General features: G+C 36.2%; 1 protein-coding gene across 7 annotated transcripts in view; it reads right to left on the reverse strand.

Moving 5' to 3' along the window:
• The window catches only part of MPP7 (MAGUK p55 scaffold protein 7), a 271223-nt gene that overhangs the window by 88846 nt on the left and 164721 nt on the right, over positions 1-17656 (reverse strand). For all 7 annotated transcript variants that reach the window (XM_054435739.2, XM_054435731.2, XM_054435735.2 and 4 more), the window contains one exon: positions 3601-3732. In XM_054435739.2, the coding sequence (XP_054291714.1) occupies positions 3601-3732 (132 nt within the window). The remainder of the gene's footprint in view (positions 1-3600; positions 3733-17656) is intronic.

Below are 17656 nucleotides of genomic sequence, written 5' to 3' on the forward strand. Positions count from 1 at the left end.
ATAAAATGCTCAAGAGTGAGCAAGGCAGCCAGTGTGGCTGGAGCCCAGTAGAAGAGGAGATGAGGTCAAAGGCAGAAGGGAGTCAGCTTATGTGCTTTATGAGTCACTGTGAGGACACTGGGCTTTACTCTGAATGAAAGAGGGAACATGCAAGGTTGTGAACAGCAGGAGGGGCACAACCTAGGAGGACCACTCCACCCACTGTGTTAAGAGTGAAGGATGGCAAAGGCTAAAGCAATGAAATTAATGAGAGGTTAATACAGGTTGGGGATCCCTTGTCTGAAATGCTTAGACCAGAAGTGTTTCAGATTCCAGATTTTCTTTTCAGATTTGGGGACATTTGCATTCTTATTGGTTGAGCATCCCAAATCCAAGAATATGAAATCTAAAAGGCTCCAGTGACCATTTCCTTGGAGCTCATGTCTGCACTCAAAATGTTTCAGATTTTGGCACATTTTGGATTTCAGATCTTCAGATTTGGGATGCTCACTCTGCACAATAATTCAAGGGAAAGATGATGGTGGCATGGATCTGACTGGCAGGAGTAGAGGTGATGAAAGGGGATCTGGATATATTATTGGTGGAGTCTAAAGGATTTCCCAATAGATTGCCTATGGAATGCAAAAGAAAGAGAGGGATTAAAGATAGGCTCAACGTCTTTTGGCTGAGCAGCTGGAAGGATGGAATTGCCATCAACTAAAAGGGGTTAAGACAAGGGTGGAACAGATTTGGGGACAAAGATCAGCAGTTTTTTTTTGGATATGTGAAAACTGAGATGTCTATTAGACCTCCAAATGGAGATAACGGATAGATGGATATACGAATTTAAAGATTAGAAGAAAAGACTGGAAGAGAAATAACCTTGGGAGTCTCTGGCACATAGATGCTTTTTAAAGCCATGGGCAGGATAAAATCACTTTTGGAATGTGTAGATAATGCAAAGCACTCCAACGCATAAGGGTCTCATTATAGACAGAGATAAGTGCCCTGATAGAATCTTCTTGCTATCCCCCTGATTCTACTTTGCTTGGAGGGTAAACTACAGACTTGAAGAACAATCTCTAACTTTCTAGATGATACTACCACTTGAATCAATCTTCACTTTGAACCTTTCATTCTTGAAGACTTCTATTTCCATATTGCTTTCCAAACCTCTCTTACCACAATTGTTTGATGTATTCCCAGTGCAATATATTTGCATGAAAATAAGATCAAATCTCAAAAAGACAGAGCACATTACATGTGATACTGTACAAAAGTCATCAATCCTATGGCATAGTCTGCCAACACAAGATAAATTAAAATTGGATCTAATATTTTAAAAATTACTTACTTTCCTACATAATTATTTTGAATTTATTCTATGTGATTTTGTTTTAAAAATAGAGTATGGAGAATTTCAAGTTAGATTGAAAAAAGAAATTCCGGTTAGATTTTTCTTAATTATTAATTCTGTAAAATGGTTTATAAAAGGGGACTGCTTACTGGGTTATCATGATTTCCTTAAACAAAAAATTTATCTCCTATAGAATTGCTTGAACCCAGGAAGCGGAGGTTGCAGTGAGCTGAGATCGCGCCACTGCACTCCAGCCTGGGCTACAGGGTGAGACTTCGTCTCAAAAAAAAAAAAAAAAAAAAAAAATTACTTTATTTATTTCCTATAAACTGCCAATATTGCAAGGTCTCCTCAAGTAGGTGGCACAGTGAATTTCAGATTAAGCCTTTGAAACAAGTGTTTTTGAAGTGTGATCTACCAAAAACTTGCACCAAGAACATCTGAGACACTTTTTAAAATCAAGATTCCCAGGCACCAAAAAAACCCTCCTGATATAAATCCCTTGGGATTCAGCTCAGAAATCTGCATTGTAAGTAAGCATCTCAGGTCATTCTTCCAATACCAAAATCTGAGAACCACTGTTCTCAACGAAGCAAGAGGACAGCCCATGCAAGTAACACTGAGAATTTAGGATTGAAATCTACTCACCAACAAACAGAATTTCATTTTCAAGGGATCTTGCCCCTCAAGTAATCACCCCTTTTCCTATCCATTATCTAATACCCACATGACCTGTCTTCACAGCCTGTTCTCTGAGGTAACCATTCTCTCCTTGAGCAGATGCAACCTAGCTTTTATCTTTTAAATATTAACTAGAATATAAATTCTAATATCTTTTAAATATTAGATGGAATATATTCTAATATCTTTTAAATATTAGAATATATTCTAATATTTACATAATGTTTGCATAATGCTTCAGAACTCATAAACCATTCCAAACACATTATATCTTAGCTGATGTTCAAAAACACTTGCAAAGAGGTACATTTCCTGATTTTCTGATAAGGAACCTGAGGCTGAGATGGTGAGTGGTTTGCTCGATAGGATACAGGGCAAAGTGACAGAATCCCAACTCCCACTTTGGTCACCTAGGGCAAGCTCAGTGTTCATGTCACCACATTATGGATCCCAATAAACAAAATTGCATTTTTAGATAACACTGGTAACCTACCCCTTGGTTGCCAAATGTTACAGCCTTTCCTCATGAATCACTTGCCAAGTATTTCCTGACCATCCACTTGCTAGAATTCTATTTCAGCTTAGCTTCCAGCACTTTGCCTACTTCTGATTCTCATGATTGGGGCTCATCTCCTAAAGATGTCTTTGACTCTTAATCTTCTCTCTGTGTGTTTTTCATTGCACTTTGACAGTCTTGTGGCTTCTCCAACAATTCCCCGAACTAACAAATGTCATTTGACTGATGTTAAATAACAAATTTGTTGAAAGTATTTTCTATTTTTCTGGGTAGTGTATTTTTTAAACTTTAAATTTGTTCACACAATAATCTTACTTTACCTTAAAAATAATTGCAAAGATAATACACTAATTATATATTTGAATGAGAAAAATTTCAAGACAAGTAATTCTATTCATTTGATTTCATATTCTAATATTTAAAATGACATTTTAAATCTTAATACTTTATTTAAGAAATAGCTAACAAATAATTTTGGAAATTTCTTCATTGCCATTAGAGGTTCTATTTTTCTATATTAAGCTTTTTTTATTTTTAAAAATAGAGCTACTTGGACATAAAATAAAATTAAATTAAACAAATTTAAGTTCCATGCCTCCTGACCAAATAAGATCTTCAAAAGATGTTTATCAAATAAATTAGATGTTTACTTCACTGAGACTTCTCAAAAGTTTTGTTGGACCTGCTGTAAATTGGTTTAAATTTAAAAAGCAATTGAATTAAGTATATAAAATAACTTAAAGTTGCGTTCCCATAGACAATAGCAATTTTTTTAAGTTGTACCATTTAATCTCAAATCAGCCATGCTTGGTACATGTTACGCCTTCTTTCATAAATGTCAACAGGTTACATTTTCAAAATCATTGCTATTTAAATGCAGCCAATAAAATGTCTATTAAGCTTCATTTTCATTTTTCAAAAGCATGTTCTTTAGACATCAATGTTCCATTTCTTTTAAAGTTTGAAAACATAGAGGAAGCATATTTTAAAGAGAGTTATACATGGTATGCACCATCAGATTTGGCCCTATCATGATATCTACTCATATCTGAGCACCAAAACTTACCAGTGGTTCTCTATTTTTGACCAGACGGATTATTTTTACTGAGTCTTCCTCATCGTCAATATTTTCAGGCATAGGAGGCAACACTGGGTCGTAATTCTTCTGAGCCACAGTATCATGTACAGAGAGCAAAGCCTGTAATATTCAAAGGTTGATTTAAATAAGTAAATATACATACTTATATATTATATGTAATATATATAAAATTTCAAACACATCAAACTATAAGGAAAATCAAAACAGTGTTATGGTTTTGACATAGTAGCGGTAATAAGACAGTTACTTGAACAGGTGACTCTTACAAATGGAATGGGAAACAGTGCTTGTCCACAGAGCAGATGGCAGCCCTACTTAGCAGCCACCTCTGTCCCCAGTGTCACTGATGTATGTAAAGAATCAACAAATAATCTCCTCTAAGTTGTACATTCTCTGGTTTATCCTTAAAAAGGTAGCAATTTGGGGCAAGAGTGCGGGGGATGTTACTTCTGGAGGAAGGGAGAACATGAGGGCTAAAGATGCAATGTCAAATAGAGTCTGAGAATATTCTATATTTTGTTCTTTCCTACTATTTTTTCTCCTATTAGCAGAAAATACAATGATGATCAATATGACAGATTCTTTTGTCTTTTTCCTCACTTTAATTGTGTGTGTAATTGGTGACTACTATGTGTATAAAAGAATAAATGTAATTCTACACCAAAGATGAAAAGAACACCAGAACTTTGACATGCCACAATTCACTATTTTAGATGAGCGGGTTTTGGACTTTCAACACACTTGACCCCTAATAAGCAACACCACTATTCATAAATTACTCAAGCCATCCTTGAATCCTCTCCTCTTACTGACATTCTCAATAACCAATATATATTCTATTTTTTAAAAACTTTTTTTAGATACAAGGTCTTGCTCTGTTATGCAGGCTGAAGTTCAGCAGTGGGATCATAGCTCACTACAACATCAACGCCTAGGCTCAAGCGATCCTAATTCCCCAGCCTCCTGAGTAGCCAGGATTACAAATGCCCCAATGCCCGGCTATTTTTTTAATTTTTTTTTTTTTTTTTTTTTTTTAGACAGAGTCTCGCTCTGTCGCCCAGGCTGTAGTGCAGTGGTGCAATCTCGGCTTACCGCAACCTCCACCTCCAAGGTTCAAGCAATTCTCTGCCTCAGCCTCCCGAGTAGCTGGGATTACAGGTGCCCACCACCACGCCTGGCTAGTTTTTTGTATTTTTAGTAGAGATGGGGTTTCACCATTTTGCCCAGGCTGGTCTTGAACTCCTGACCTCGTGGTCCACCTGCATCGGACTCCTAAAGTGCTGAGATTACAGGCATGAGCCACGGCACCTAGTGCATATCCTATTAAATCTACTTCCAAAATATACCTAAAGGTTTTCTTTTCTCCACTTTAGATCAGAGATTGGTAAACTACAACATCTGTTTCTGTAAATCAAGTTTTACTGGAACACAGCCCATGCTCGTTCATTTATCCATTGTCTATGGCCACTGTCATGCTACAGTGGCAAAGTTTAGCAGGTGGAACACACACTTTTTACATAAAAAGCTGTCAGGTCTCTGGTCTAGATCATGGATGCCCTCATTTTTTGCCTGGAGCACTCCAGTAGTCTTTAAATGGTTCAGCAGCATTCAACTCTGGCCCATTTTCAAGTCCACAATTCACAGTGTAGCCAGAGTGATTATTTTAAAAACTTAAATCACGTAACTACCCCTTAATAGCCCTTCTAAAGTTGCCCATCAATTGGGATGACCAAACTCTCCAGGATGTCCTAAAAGTCCTGAATGCCTCTCCAACCTTATCTTACACTGCCCTCCTCCTCACTCAACTTGAATAACTCTTTCTCATAGAGGTCTGGCCAAAACATTACATAAAAGCAGATCCCCTGGTGACTCAATCCCATAGCACCTTGTTCTTTGCCTTCATACATGTCCATAATTTATAATCATATGTGCATTTTTATGTTTATATGGTTAATATTTGCTGTCTATTGAAACAGAAGCTCTAAAATGGCAAATAAATAGTGTCTGTTTTAAATCAAACTTTTGAATTGACTATAACATATATACAAAAAGTACAAATCATAAGTGTATAGTATAAAATTTCAAAAATGAATATGCCCAAATAAACACCCCCAAAACAAGAAATACAACATTAACCAAACTCCAGTAGCCCCCACTTATGCTCATTCCTAGTCATCATGCCCTCTATACCCCCCAAAGTGGCAATCTTTCCCTTTATTTGAAAATTATTTAATTAGAATTACAAATGAGTATTCATTTTTCCCTAATATCAAGTTAGTGAAATTCACCCATGCTGTTACTTATGGTAGAAGGAATTCATTTTTCATTGTTATATAGTTTTCCAGCATATAAACATGTTACAATTTCTTTACCCATTATGCCTTTGAGGGGCATCCAGGTTGTTTTCAGTTCTTGGCTAGTATAAATAATGCTGCCATAAATGTTTCATATCTTTTGATGCATACATATATATGATGTTATTTAAGTATATTTAAGAGTAGAATGTCTGGGTCATGGATATACAGTAAGCCCATTCAACATTAGTAGTGTTTTTCAATTATACTTCTACTAAAAATGTGAGTTCTAGCTTTCTAACATGATCCCAAACATTTTACATTATTAGTCTAAATTTGGCCATTCCAAGTATATAGTGTTATCTCCTGTGGCTGAAATGTTCATTTTTCTTAAAATGAATGAGAATGAAACCCACTTGTGTTTACTGGGCATGTGTGTCTCTTGGTGAGATGCCTCCTCAAGATATTTGCATGTTTTTTTATTGCATCTTTTTCTTATTAATTTGTAAGAACTATTTATAATATGCTGGACGCAGTCTTTATCAGTTACATGTGCTAGAAATACAGTCTCCCTTTTGGTAGCTTGCCCTTTCACTCTTCTTCTTGGTGATTTTTGCTCAATAAAGGATTCTAATTTTAATGAACTCAATAAATGTTTTTTTCCTTTGTGGTTCATGCTTTTTGTATCCAACAAGAGTTTTAAAGGGGAAGAAATAAACAACATCAAGATGATAAAATAACTGGGAAGATAATGGCTGCAAATTTTTAAGAACCGATGAGAGAAAGACTCTAAAGGTTCAGGAAGCCCGATATATCCTTTAGGAACAAGGAAAGATAAAAAGAAACCTATGCTTAATACATCACAGCAGAAATGCAAAATGGCAAAGGCAAAGAGAAGATCTTAAAAGTACTCAGAGCAAAAAAAGACAGATCATGAGAAAGGAAAGAAGAAAATTGATTGATAGCTGATTAACAGCAGCAGTAGACACCAGAAGACAGTTCAAATACCTTCAAAGTGCTTAGAAAAAATAATAGCCAGTCCAGAATTGTGTACCCAGCAAAAGTATCTTTCAAGAATAAGGATGAGGACCAAGATAAGGTTAGCAGGAATCCACCTGAAAAAACTAGAAACTAAAAATAAATAAAAATAAAGGATAATGAAACCATAGTTTTCAAAGATGCTGGGCATCAAGCAACAAAGGACAGAGATCACTGAGAGACAGGAAACAATGTGAGCCTACGATTGCCCCAGCATTGCAGCCTAGAGTTTCCAGGCTGTGATGGGGAAAAAGAAACACAGGCAAAACTCAGTGGTCTCCTTGAGTTGGGAAAACACAGCTGGGAATCCAGAGACGTCAACTGACTAGGTTCTCAGGGAAGCCTATAGAAGAGGAAAAGGTGGCAGACACAGAATTCAGGAGATCTGTGGGAGGTCTCCCTTGAGTCCTGAGCAAAGTCCTTAGCCATGGCATGCATATCAGAAAACTACCAGAAAGAATTAGAGCAGTGGCTCTTAACTGAGGGTAATTGTACTCCCTTGGAGCCATTGGCAATATCTGGAGACAATTTTTGATTGTCTTAATTTAAAGGATGTTACTGCCATCTACTGTATTGAGGCCAGGGATGCTCCTAAACATTTGTTCGTACACAGGACAGTCCCCTAAACTCCAGAAACAATTATCCAGCCCATAAATGTCAATAATTCTAAGGTTGAGAAACTGCATTACAAGGAATAATCCCTGAAGTCTGCATAGGGCAGAAATAGTTCTTGTTCTCATCAGTTAGCAGGAAAAACCTCGTAATTCATAGGCACTGAGAAGAGTTATGGGATGGGTATTGTCTCAATAGTAGAAAAAATAAGCCCAAGATTTAATGCTGCTATGATCTCACCTAAAAAAAAAGCTAAAAATAAGCCTCTGAAAGATCAAAATGTTTCCAAGTAATTTAACTGTATAACAAAATAAAGCTCAAGAATACTATCTATAGCAGGGGTCTTCAACCCCAGGCCACAGACCAGTACCCGCTTATGACCTGTTAGGAACCAGGCCGCACAGTAGGAGATGAGTAGTAGAGAATGAGCAAAGCTTCATCTATATTTATAGCTGTTCCCCATTGCTTGCATTACCACCTGAACTCTGCCTCCTGTCAGATCAGCAGCAGCATTAGATTCACATAGGAGCGTGAACCCTATTGTGAACTGAGTATGTGAGGATCTAGGTTGCATGCTTCTTATGAGAATCTAATGCTTGATGATCTGTCACCGTCTCCCATCACCACTACATGGGATCATCTAGTTGCAGGAAAATAAGCTCAAGGTTCCCACTGATCCTACATTATGGTGATTATGTAATAATAATAGAAATAAAGTACACAACAAATGTAATACACTTGAATCACACTGAAATCACTCCCCAAACCCCCATCTGTGGAAAAACTTGTCTTCCATGAAGCCAATCACTGGTACCAAAATGGCTGGAGAAGGTTGATCCACAGAAACACAAAAATACCCAGCATCCAACAAGATAAAACGCACAGTAACTGGTACTCAATCAAGATAAAACTCACAATGACTCAAAATTACTAGGTATGCAAAAAGAGCAGAAAGTACTGCTCATAATGAAGAAAAAATGAAACACTGAAACCAAATACTGAAATTACACAGATGATAAAACTGGATAAAACCAAACCCTAAAATTACACAGATAGCAGACAAGAAAATTAAAAGTTATTATGTAACTGTATTTCAAATGCTCTAAAAAGTTAAAGACTGAACATGAGATATGGAATATATAAAAATTAGTCAAATCAAACTTCTAGATATGGAAAGTATGAAATAAGAAAAAAGTATACTGAATGAGATTAATATAGATACTGCAGAAGGAAAAGTAATCCTGTAGAATAAGCAACATAAGCTGTCCACAATGAAACACAAGGAGAAAATACACTGAGAAATTATGAACAGGACTTAGTGATCTGGGGAACTTCTTTAAGTGGCCTAATATATATGTTAACTGGCATCTCCAAAGAAAGGAGGCAGTTGCTGGAAACTATTTAAGGAAACATGGCAGAAAATAGTCCAAATATGACGAAAAAAGTATAAACCCCCATGTTCAAGAAGCTCAATGTACCCAAGCACAAAGAAAACATAAAACACCACTAAAATGCTTAAAACCACGAAGAAAATATTAAAATCATCCAAAGGAAAAAAAAAACATTATATATAAAAGAATAAGGATTAAAAACGATAGCACACTTCTCATCAGAAACAATGTGGGCCACAAAACAGCGGAGCAACATCTTTAAAATACTCAAAGAAAAATACTGTTAACTTAGAATTCTATACCCAGCAAAAATTTCTTTTAGAAACGAAGGGATATTGAAAAGTTTTGAAAAACATACAAAAGCTAAAAGAATTCACCACCAGAAGACTTGCATTGCAAGAAATGTTACAGGAAGTCTTTCAGACAGGAGGAAAATGTTGGCAGATGGAAATGTGGGTCCATACAGAGGAATAAAGAACACTGGGAATATCTACTATCTGTGTATCTATGGCATATCTTGCACATAGTAAAATAGAGATAGCTGAATAAAATGTTTTTAAATGAAACAATTATGATAATTAACAGGCAATATTAAGAACATCAGCTAAATATTTTTTCTCCTTAGCTTTGTTCCATGTCTGCATTCCAAAATAATTTCATAGGCATTAAGTTTGTAATTTTTAATAACTTTGTTTTACAAATATTGTTAGATAGCAACATTTTTAATTTTGGACAACTAAAACAAATTTTGCATTTCATTATCCTGTTTCAACTGAGGTGATTTTATTCTTTAATATACAGACTTGCCTTTCAAAAGGCAACACTTAAATGGAAATTGTGTTTCCATATGCCAGAGCCACCAATCACAACTGATGGGTTTACCTGTTGCTCAGAAGAATCTGCAGGAAATTGAACATTAGGCCTTGTAACTCATCAGACTCACAAGCACTCACTGCACTGGACCCCCTGGAGTCAACTTTATGTTGTAAGTATCTGTCAGGTTCACAGAATTAAGTGTCTAGCTTATAAGGATGAGCAACATTGATTTATCCCTCCAGAAGGAGCTTAACTTTTTCCTTCAGCTTGCTTTAATGAAGCTTCATCCATCTTGCATGCTCAGGCAGTGAGTAATTTCTCTTAAGTGAATGTTTGGAAGCTAAAAATTACAACAAATCTTCTTATTTTATTGCCTTTTAAAAAATCTACCAAATTTTCCATGACTTCCTAAATTATAATGCCATATTCTAGAGATGATGTCACTTCACTGTTTTATCAAAAGCGAGCCCCCGGAATGATGACTCATACAGGTTAATTTGCCTTTAATGTGGCAATTTGATGGTTAGAAGTGGTTCTGATTTATTAATGACTATCTTTACTTTCCCTAGAAACAAAGTCTCTATATAGAACAATAGCCCTCCATCAATGCCCCTAAATGCTACCAACGTTATTGATTTTGCCTATTTCATCACTGCAGGAAGTATTCACATTCAATTAATCTAGTTAGGCCTTTGGCTACTTACTTTTACATTTTCAGACATCTATTGTTTCTTTTATACTGCATTTATTTTCCTGAACTGGATTTTGTAGACATTATTGACTAATAAGAATAATCTATTTTTTAATATGGCAATTGACTGATCAATTCATTCTGGGTATAATCTTTCAATTTTTGACAGTTCTCCAGTGACACTATTGTTACAGAATGACAAGTCATTTCCTAACTATCAAAGACTTGAGGGTAACAGGTTATACAAGAAAAGTGTTGGCATTCTTCTGAACATAGCATGAGATTCCTAAAGAGTAAAATGAACAAAATCACAATCTTATACTATTATGAATTAAAGACTATGAAAGAAAAGTTTGAATGTCATATAAATGTACAGAACTATCTTATATGTAGAGACAAAGAAGGCTATAATGGAATAAAAATTCCACCAAACATTTAATAATTCACATTGAATTCCATTTACTGGGAATCCCAATGTTGCAAGCACAGTGCTACGTGCTAAAAACAAAGATAAGAAGACCATCCTGTGTATCATGAAGTGTGGCAGACTGCCACTGTTACTACTTGAGACCGTCATTACAGCAGTTACTACTGTTACTGCCTGAGACCCTCATTACAGCAGTTACTACTGTTAGTGCTTGAGACCCTCATTATGAGACTGAATGAAGGGACGAACATAGAAATGATAACAAAAAACAAAAGAAACTATTTTATGGAAAGGGCCAGGGGAAGAAGAAGAGAGCTCCCTGCTTCTAGTGAGCAAAGGCAGCCCCTGAGCTTCTACCACCCTTTGTATTTATTGGGTAGAAACAGCATGGAGGAGGAGGTAATGATTGGTCAGCTGCTTAACTGATCACAGGTTCACATCATTGCTAACAGGCTTCAATTATGCCTAATTACCAGAAACACTTGCGCTTGGCGCATGAATGCCCTCAGCATTCCTTCTGGGCAGCGGACACAGTTGTCAGCTTGCCCACATCCTGCATTTATGAGAACAGTTTGCTGTTTACTCATATAGCCTCCAGTGGTATACTGAGCTGATCACGACCCTCACACTTTCGGCCTCCAACAAATAAGAAAGATATACTTTTGTTCTTTATTAGGTACAGAACACAGAAAATCCCTGAAACACACATACATACACACGAACACACACACAAACATCTGTTAAAGGTCCAGTTTCATTTCTGGATACGAGTTTTTGAGCTTTAATTTTCTTAATCTTTAAAAGAGTTAATATTAGTACCTACTTCATAGGGCTTCACAATGATTAAAGAGATAATACATGAAAATGCACGGCAAAAAGGCTGCTCCATAGTAAAGACTTCGTATTATTGGTTTATTAGCTATTACAATTAATTTAATGACTATCTTATTTCAGGAACAGTCACATTGTATATTTAACCTTGTCTATAAACCTGTAAAGGACCATATATAAATTTTTAAAAAATCCTTTCCATATAGCTATTTTTTTCCTTCAAATATTTGCAAAAGTTGGCCAAACTAGCAAGCAAACATTTTTAACAAATTTTACATTAAAAAGGTTAACAGGTTGTATATTGTGATAAAAAATGGATCAAACTAGAAATTAACATCTGTAAATATAAAAAACAAAACCCAAACAACCTCACAAATTTAAATAAGTCAGGATATTGAAATTATCAAAATGTATTATAGACAATCAAGAAATTAATATCAATGCCAATATGACATACACAATGTCCATGGAAGGTGACCAAATTTAAGAGAAAGCCACATACTCTTAAATGTGTTTGTAATTAAACAAGCATGACAGCTAAGTATTCCACTATCTAATCAAAGATAGATATAAAGAAAAAAATTAGACCAAGTGTGGTGGCTACTGCCTATAATCCCAACACTTTGGGAAGCTGGGGCAGGCAGATCACCAGAGGTCAGAAGTTCGAGACCAGCCTGGCCAAAATGGTGAAATCCCATCTCTACTAACAATACAAAAATTAGCCAGGTGGGTGGTATGTGCCTGTAATCCCAGCTACTTGGGAGGCTGAGGCAGGAGAATTGCTTGAACCTGAGAAGCTGAGGTTGCAGGGAGCTGAGATCGCGCCACTGCACGTCAGCCTGGGTGACAGAGTGAGACTTAGTTTCAAAAAAGAAAAATAGAATTGATAATAATGAGCCAGTTCTTTTGAGAGATTAGATAATTAGTCATTTCTGGTATGCAGAGCAAGAAACTAGAGAAAAAATATGCATATTAATAGCACTGAGAAATGGGACAGAACTGTGGATACAAATCAACAGGATAAATTGAACACCATTCCAACATGCTTGAAATCTTAATAAAATGTTAAGTTTCCTAGGAAAAAATAAATAATGAAGTAATTCTGGAAGAGCTTGAAAGCTGGATTAAATCAATAACTACAGAAGAAGTTAAAAGCACTATCAAAAAACTTTCCCCAGAGATGGCACTGGAACCAAATGAAGGGTTGTATTAAAGTGTTCTGTGTTATTTACAGAATTCCAACACATAGTAAAATGTAACATTTCTTTTTCAAAGGTTTAACAACCCAAATGCAAAACCTAACCAGAAAGTATAAAAAGATGACAGCACAACTTTGGTCTCAGGATGATTTTTTTTAAATACCAAAGTAAAATATTACAAAATTAGACATAAAAATCTTCTTTTATCAAAAAGGTTTAATCCCAAGAATTTAATGTTTTATCATATAAATATCTGCAGTTATTTATGCTAACTAAAAAAGTTTCTATGATCACTTTGGGATCACCATAAAGGCACCTGACAAAATTTAACATAATTCTGATTTATTTTTTTTTAAATGAGACAACAAAACTTTGTAAAATATTCTATCAGAAACCAGCCACAAACATCATACTTATTAATAACAGGAAGCACAGAAGTATCCCCATAAAAGTACAGAAAAACAAAAGCATATCCTGTTTTTACTACAAGTTTTGAGCATTTTTTCCTGCAAGTCATATCGAGGCAATAAGGTAAGGGGGGAAATTATCTATAATTACTAAACAGGAAAAGATTTTTAAAAAATCTTGTCAATAACATTGAAAATTAAATGAGATACTTCGGTAAGGTGGTATAAAATAAGTATTATGGAAATTAACATGTTTACTGTATAGAAACAACATACTTGTTAGAAAATATTCAACAAATAGTATACCATGGGGGAAAATTAATTTACATGTATGTGTATATGTATGTATACATATAAATATATGCATGCCTGCACACACGCGTACACATCAGGCCTGGGAATAGACTTAGCAGGAAATATTCCAGGGTTATATAAGAAACAATTTGATCTAAATAAATAAATTGCCATGTTCTTTGGAAAATTTAATTGCATCCCAATGGTTTTTTTTAACGACATAAAAGAGAATTCCAAATTTCTTCTGAGAAAATACATTTGCAAGAATAATGATAGGAATTTGGCCTTAGAAGGTATCATGCCACAATTACTAAAACAATAAGATAACCAAATTAACGGCAATGAAACCAAGAGTTCAAAACAGATTCAGATATATAATAAAGATAAATCAAACTCTGAGAAAATTATCATCCACTTGAATAAAAAAAAAACTAGAACCACATCTTATACCATACACCAAATTTTCATACGGATTAATAATTTCAAACTTCAAAAAATCACATTTTTAAAAAGCCAAAAGAAAATAGGAAAGACAATTTTCATAAACTCGTCATGAAGAATACAAGTCCTTTCTAAGCTAACTCAGTGCCCAGAAGTCATAAAGAAAACGAATGCCAAATTCTACTACATAAAAGTACATATTTCTACCCAGTCTTAGAAAATGCATGTAAGATTAAAGAAAAATAAGGAGAAATCTATAATAATGCTTTTATATTCTTATATCACTCACAAGACATTAGGAAAAACACAAAATTTTTACTAACCATTATTTAATCATACAGTACTCACTGAAAGCTTGCTATACATCTGCAATTTTTATTCCCTATTCTCTTGTGGCTTATATTCTAATGGTGCTCAACTAGCAAAGCCAGGAGTTCAAGACCAGCCTGGCCAACATGTCAAAACCCCGACTCTACAAAAAAATACAAAAATTAGCCAGGTGTGGTGGCGCGCACCTGTAGTCTCAGCTAGTTAGGAAGCTGAGGCAGGAGAATCGCTTAAACTTGGGAGGTGGAGGTTACAGTAAGCTGAGATTGTGCCACTGCATGCCAACCTGGGTGACAGAGCAAGACTCTGTCTCAAAAAAAAAGAAAGAATATTAGTTGAGGCTGTGCGTGGTGGCTCACGCCTGTAATCCTAGCACTTTGGGAGGACTAGGTGAGTGGATCACTTGAGGCCAGGAGTTCAAGACCAGCCTGGCCAACATGTCAAAACCCCGACTCTACAAAAAAATACAAAAATTAGCCAGGTGTGGTGGCGCGCACCTGTAGTCCCAGCTAGTTAGGAAGCTGAGGCAGGAGAATCGCTTAAACTTGGGAGGTGGAGGTTACAGTAAGCTGAGATTGTGCCACTGCACGCCAACCTGGGTGACAGAGCGAGACTCTGTCTCAAAAAAAAAGAAAGAATATTAGTCAAAAAGAGCTTATGTAATTAATTGCATATAAATTGCAACTGCATAGGGAAACAGGCCTTCTCATGCACTATACTGCAGGTGCTCAAGAAGGTCTGTCTTAACAACAAGCTGGAAACAATAATCAAAACTGTAAAATGTACAAACATTATGTATGCCCCAATAATTTACTGTCCTAATTAAGGTATATTTTGACAAAATATTCCATAAAATCCTCTAATATACAAAAGATGTGCATCATAGTGTTATTTAAATAGCAGAAAAGCAGAAATAACAAAGGTTCGTCTGTAAGTTAAAATAGGTAATTTTGTTGACACAAAGAGAAGGCTACAAAATGCCAAAAATACTAAAAGCAAAAAAAAAAAAATCAAGTAAGTAGTGCATTCTATGATCCCGCAGAATATACTGGGAAAAAACATTTAATATTTATATATACAGAAAGGGTTGAAAGGTAATGCAGCCAGCCAAGAGCAGTTATCCCTAGAGGTATATGAACATGCAATTCACAGAAGAAATAAAAACATATAAGCATAGGAAAAGATATGCATCCTCACTAATAAAGCAATGACGATAGGGGCTTCTACTTCCTTTATAATTTGAATGAAAAATACAATTATGTATTATCAAAAAAGAATATTTCTGTTTCAAGTCTTTATCAAGTCACTTTGCAAAAAGTAAAAGTGAACATAATAAATTATCACATCTTATTAAGGACAGATATCATAAATCATGTATATTAATAAATGATTCCTTCTAATCTCACTTATGGATTTTAAAATATTCTTTCCTTTATGGGTGCATATTTGTGTCTGTATGTGTGTATTCCTGTCTTTGTGTATCAAATGCTTTCCTATTCCATGATAACATAACTTGCAAATTTTCTTCTAATACATATTTTTTCAATTAAAAATATTCTTATGGTTCAACTTTTTACACTTAAATTTGTAATCTATTTGGAGTTTACTCTAGTAGCTACTTTTCTTATTTTTTCCCCAAACTATTTGTTATTCCAAGACCACGTATTAAAATTGTCCCTCAAGCTGCCCATCCCCCGTGCTTCCTTCTACCCATCCCACACTCTTTCATTAGGACCTCAATCGTGTGCTGTGTGTGTGTGTGTGTGTGTGTGTGTGTGTGTGTGTGAGACTGAGTTTCACTCTTTCACCCAGGCTAGAGTGAAGCGGCGTGACCTTGGCTCACTGCAACCTCCATCTCCCAGGTTCAAGTGATTCTCCTGCCTCAGCCTCCCAAGTAGCTGGGATTACAGGCACCTGCCACCGCCACCATACCCGAGATTTTTGTATCTTTAGTAGAGATGGGGTTTCACCATGTTGGCCGGGCTGGTCTCGAACTCCTGACCTCCGGTGATCAGCCCACCTCGGCCTCCCAAAGTGCTAGTGTTCTATGTGAATTATTCCTATAGGCTCCCACTGGCCTTCCTCCATTCAGTATCGCATTTCTCCCATTCTACACCACCCAGTGCCTCAAAAGCTTGGTCTGTAGACTACATAGGGAGTGACATGCCACTTCCTGCTTCAAATCCTTTCAATGGCTTTCCACTTTTTTATAAGCTCACGATTTCAGGTGTGGCCATATAATTTATCCCCCAAACAGGGAAACAATTGAAAGTGGGAGAAAGGCTATTACTAATAATGCTGGAACTGCAGGCATGAAGCCAACTATCCTGGGCAAACCCTACTCAAAAGGTCGACTCCCCAGCTCCAAACTCTCACCCCTTCTTCCTTCACAAGCCACTGTTCGCCCGTTCTAAGGCTGCTTTTGCATTTTTACATCTTCAAACTTAAAGTTTTCCTTTATGGGACTTTACATGCTCTTCCCTGTACCTAAATCATTTCTTTTTCACATCCCACCCCCAACCCATCTCCCACTCCTTTGTCCCCTTGCTGATTCCCTCAAACTGCACCGTAAGGTCTCAACTTATATGCCACTTCCTCTGTAAAGTTTTCTTCAATATTCTCCCCCTGCCCAAGTTTGGGTTTAGCGCCATTCCTATGTATTCCATATCATTTCCATACACTCCCTCTTTTAAATCCAGTATTTCTCCTATCACCTTCACTAGTGTACATATATCCTCCATAATCTGCATCCATAAGGCCTGGCACACACTAGGCATTAGAAGAAAAAAAATCTAAGAATAAATGAATGAATGAAGATCCGTTGCTGGTGACATTTATAAACTGCCAAAGAAAGTTATAACAATTTTCAGAAAGAATTGGCACGCCTCCTGGGTTCACACAATTCTCCTGCCTCACCCTCCCGAGTAGCTGGGATTACAGGCGCACACCACCACACCTGGCTAATTTTTTGTATTTTAAGCAGAGATGGGGTTTCACTATGTTGGCCAGGCTGGTCTCAAACTTCTGACCTCGTGATCTGCCCACCTCGGCCTCCCAAAGTGCTGGGATTACAGGCTTAAGCCACCATGCCTGGCCGTATCTGTGTCTTTTTAAAGTTCTATTACTTTGAAGATATACTTCAACTTCCTTTTCAGTCCAATGAATTAAGTATTTAAAATGAAATAGCAAATCTTTAAAAAGTAAGTAACTTCCCTAATACACTAGAAATTAAATATTCAAATTAACACACTAGAG

This window comes from Pongo pygmaeus, chromosome 8 (assembly GCF_028885625.2).
Source record: "Pongo pygmaeus isolate AG05252 chromosome 8, NHGRI_mPonPyg2-v2.0_pri, whole genome shotgun sequence".
NCBI lineage: Eukaryota > Metazoa > Chordata > Mammalia > Primates > Hominidae > Pongo > Pongo pygmaeus.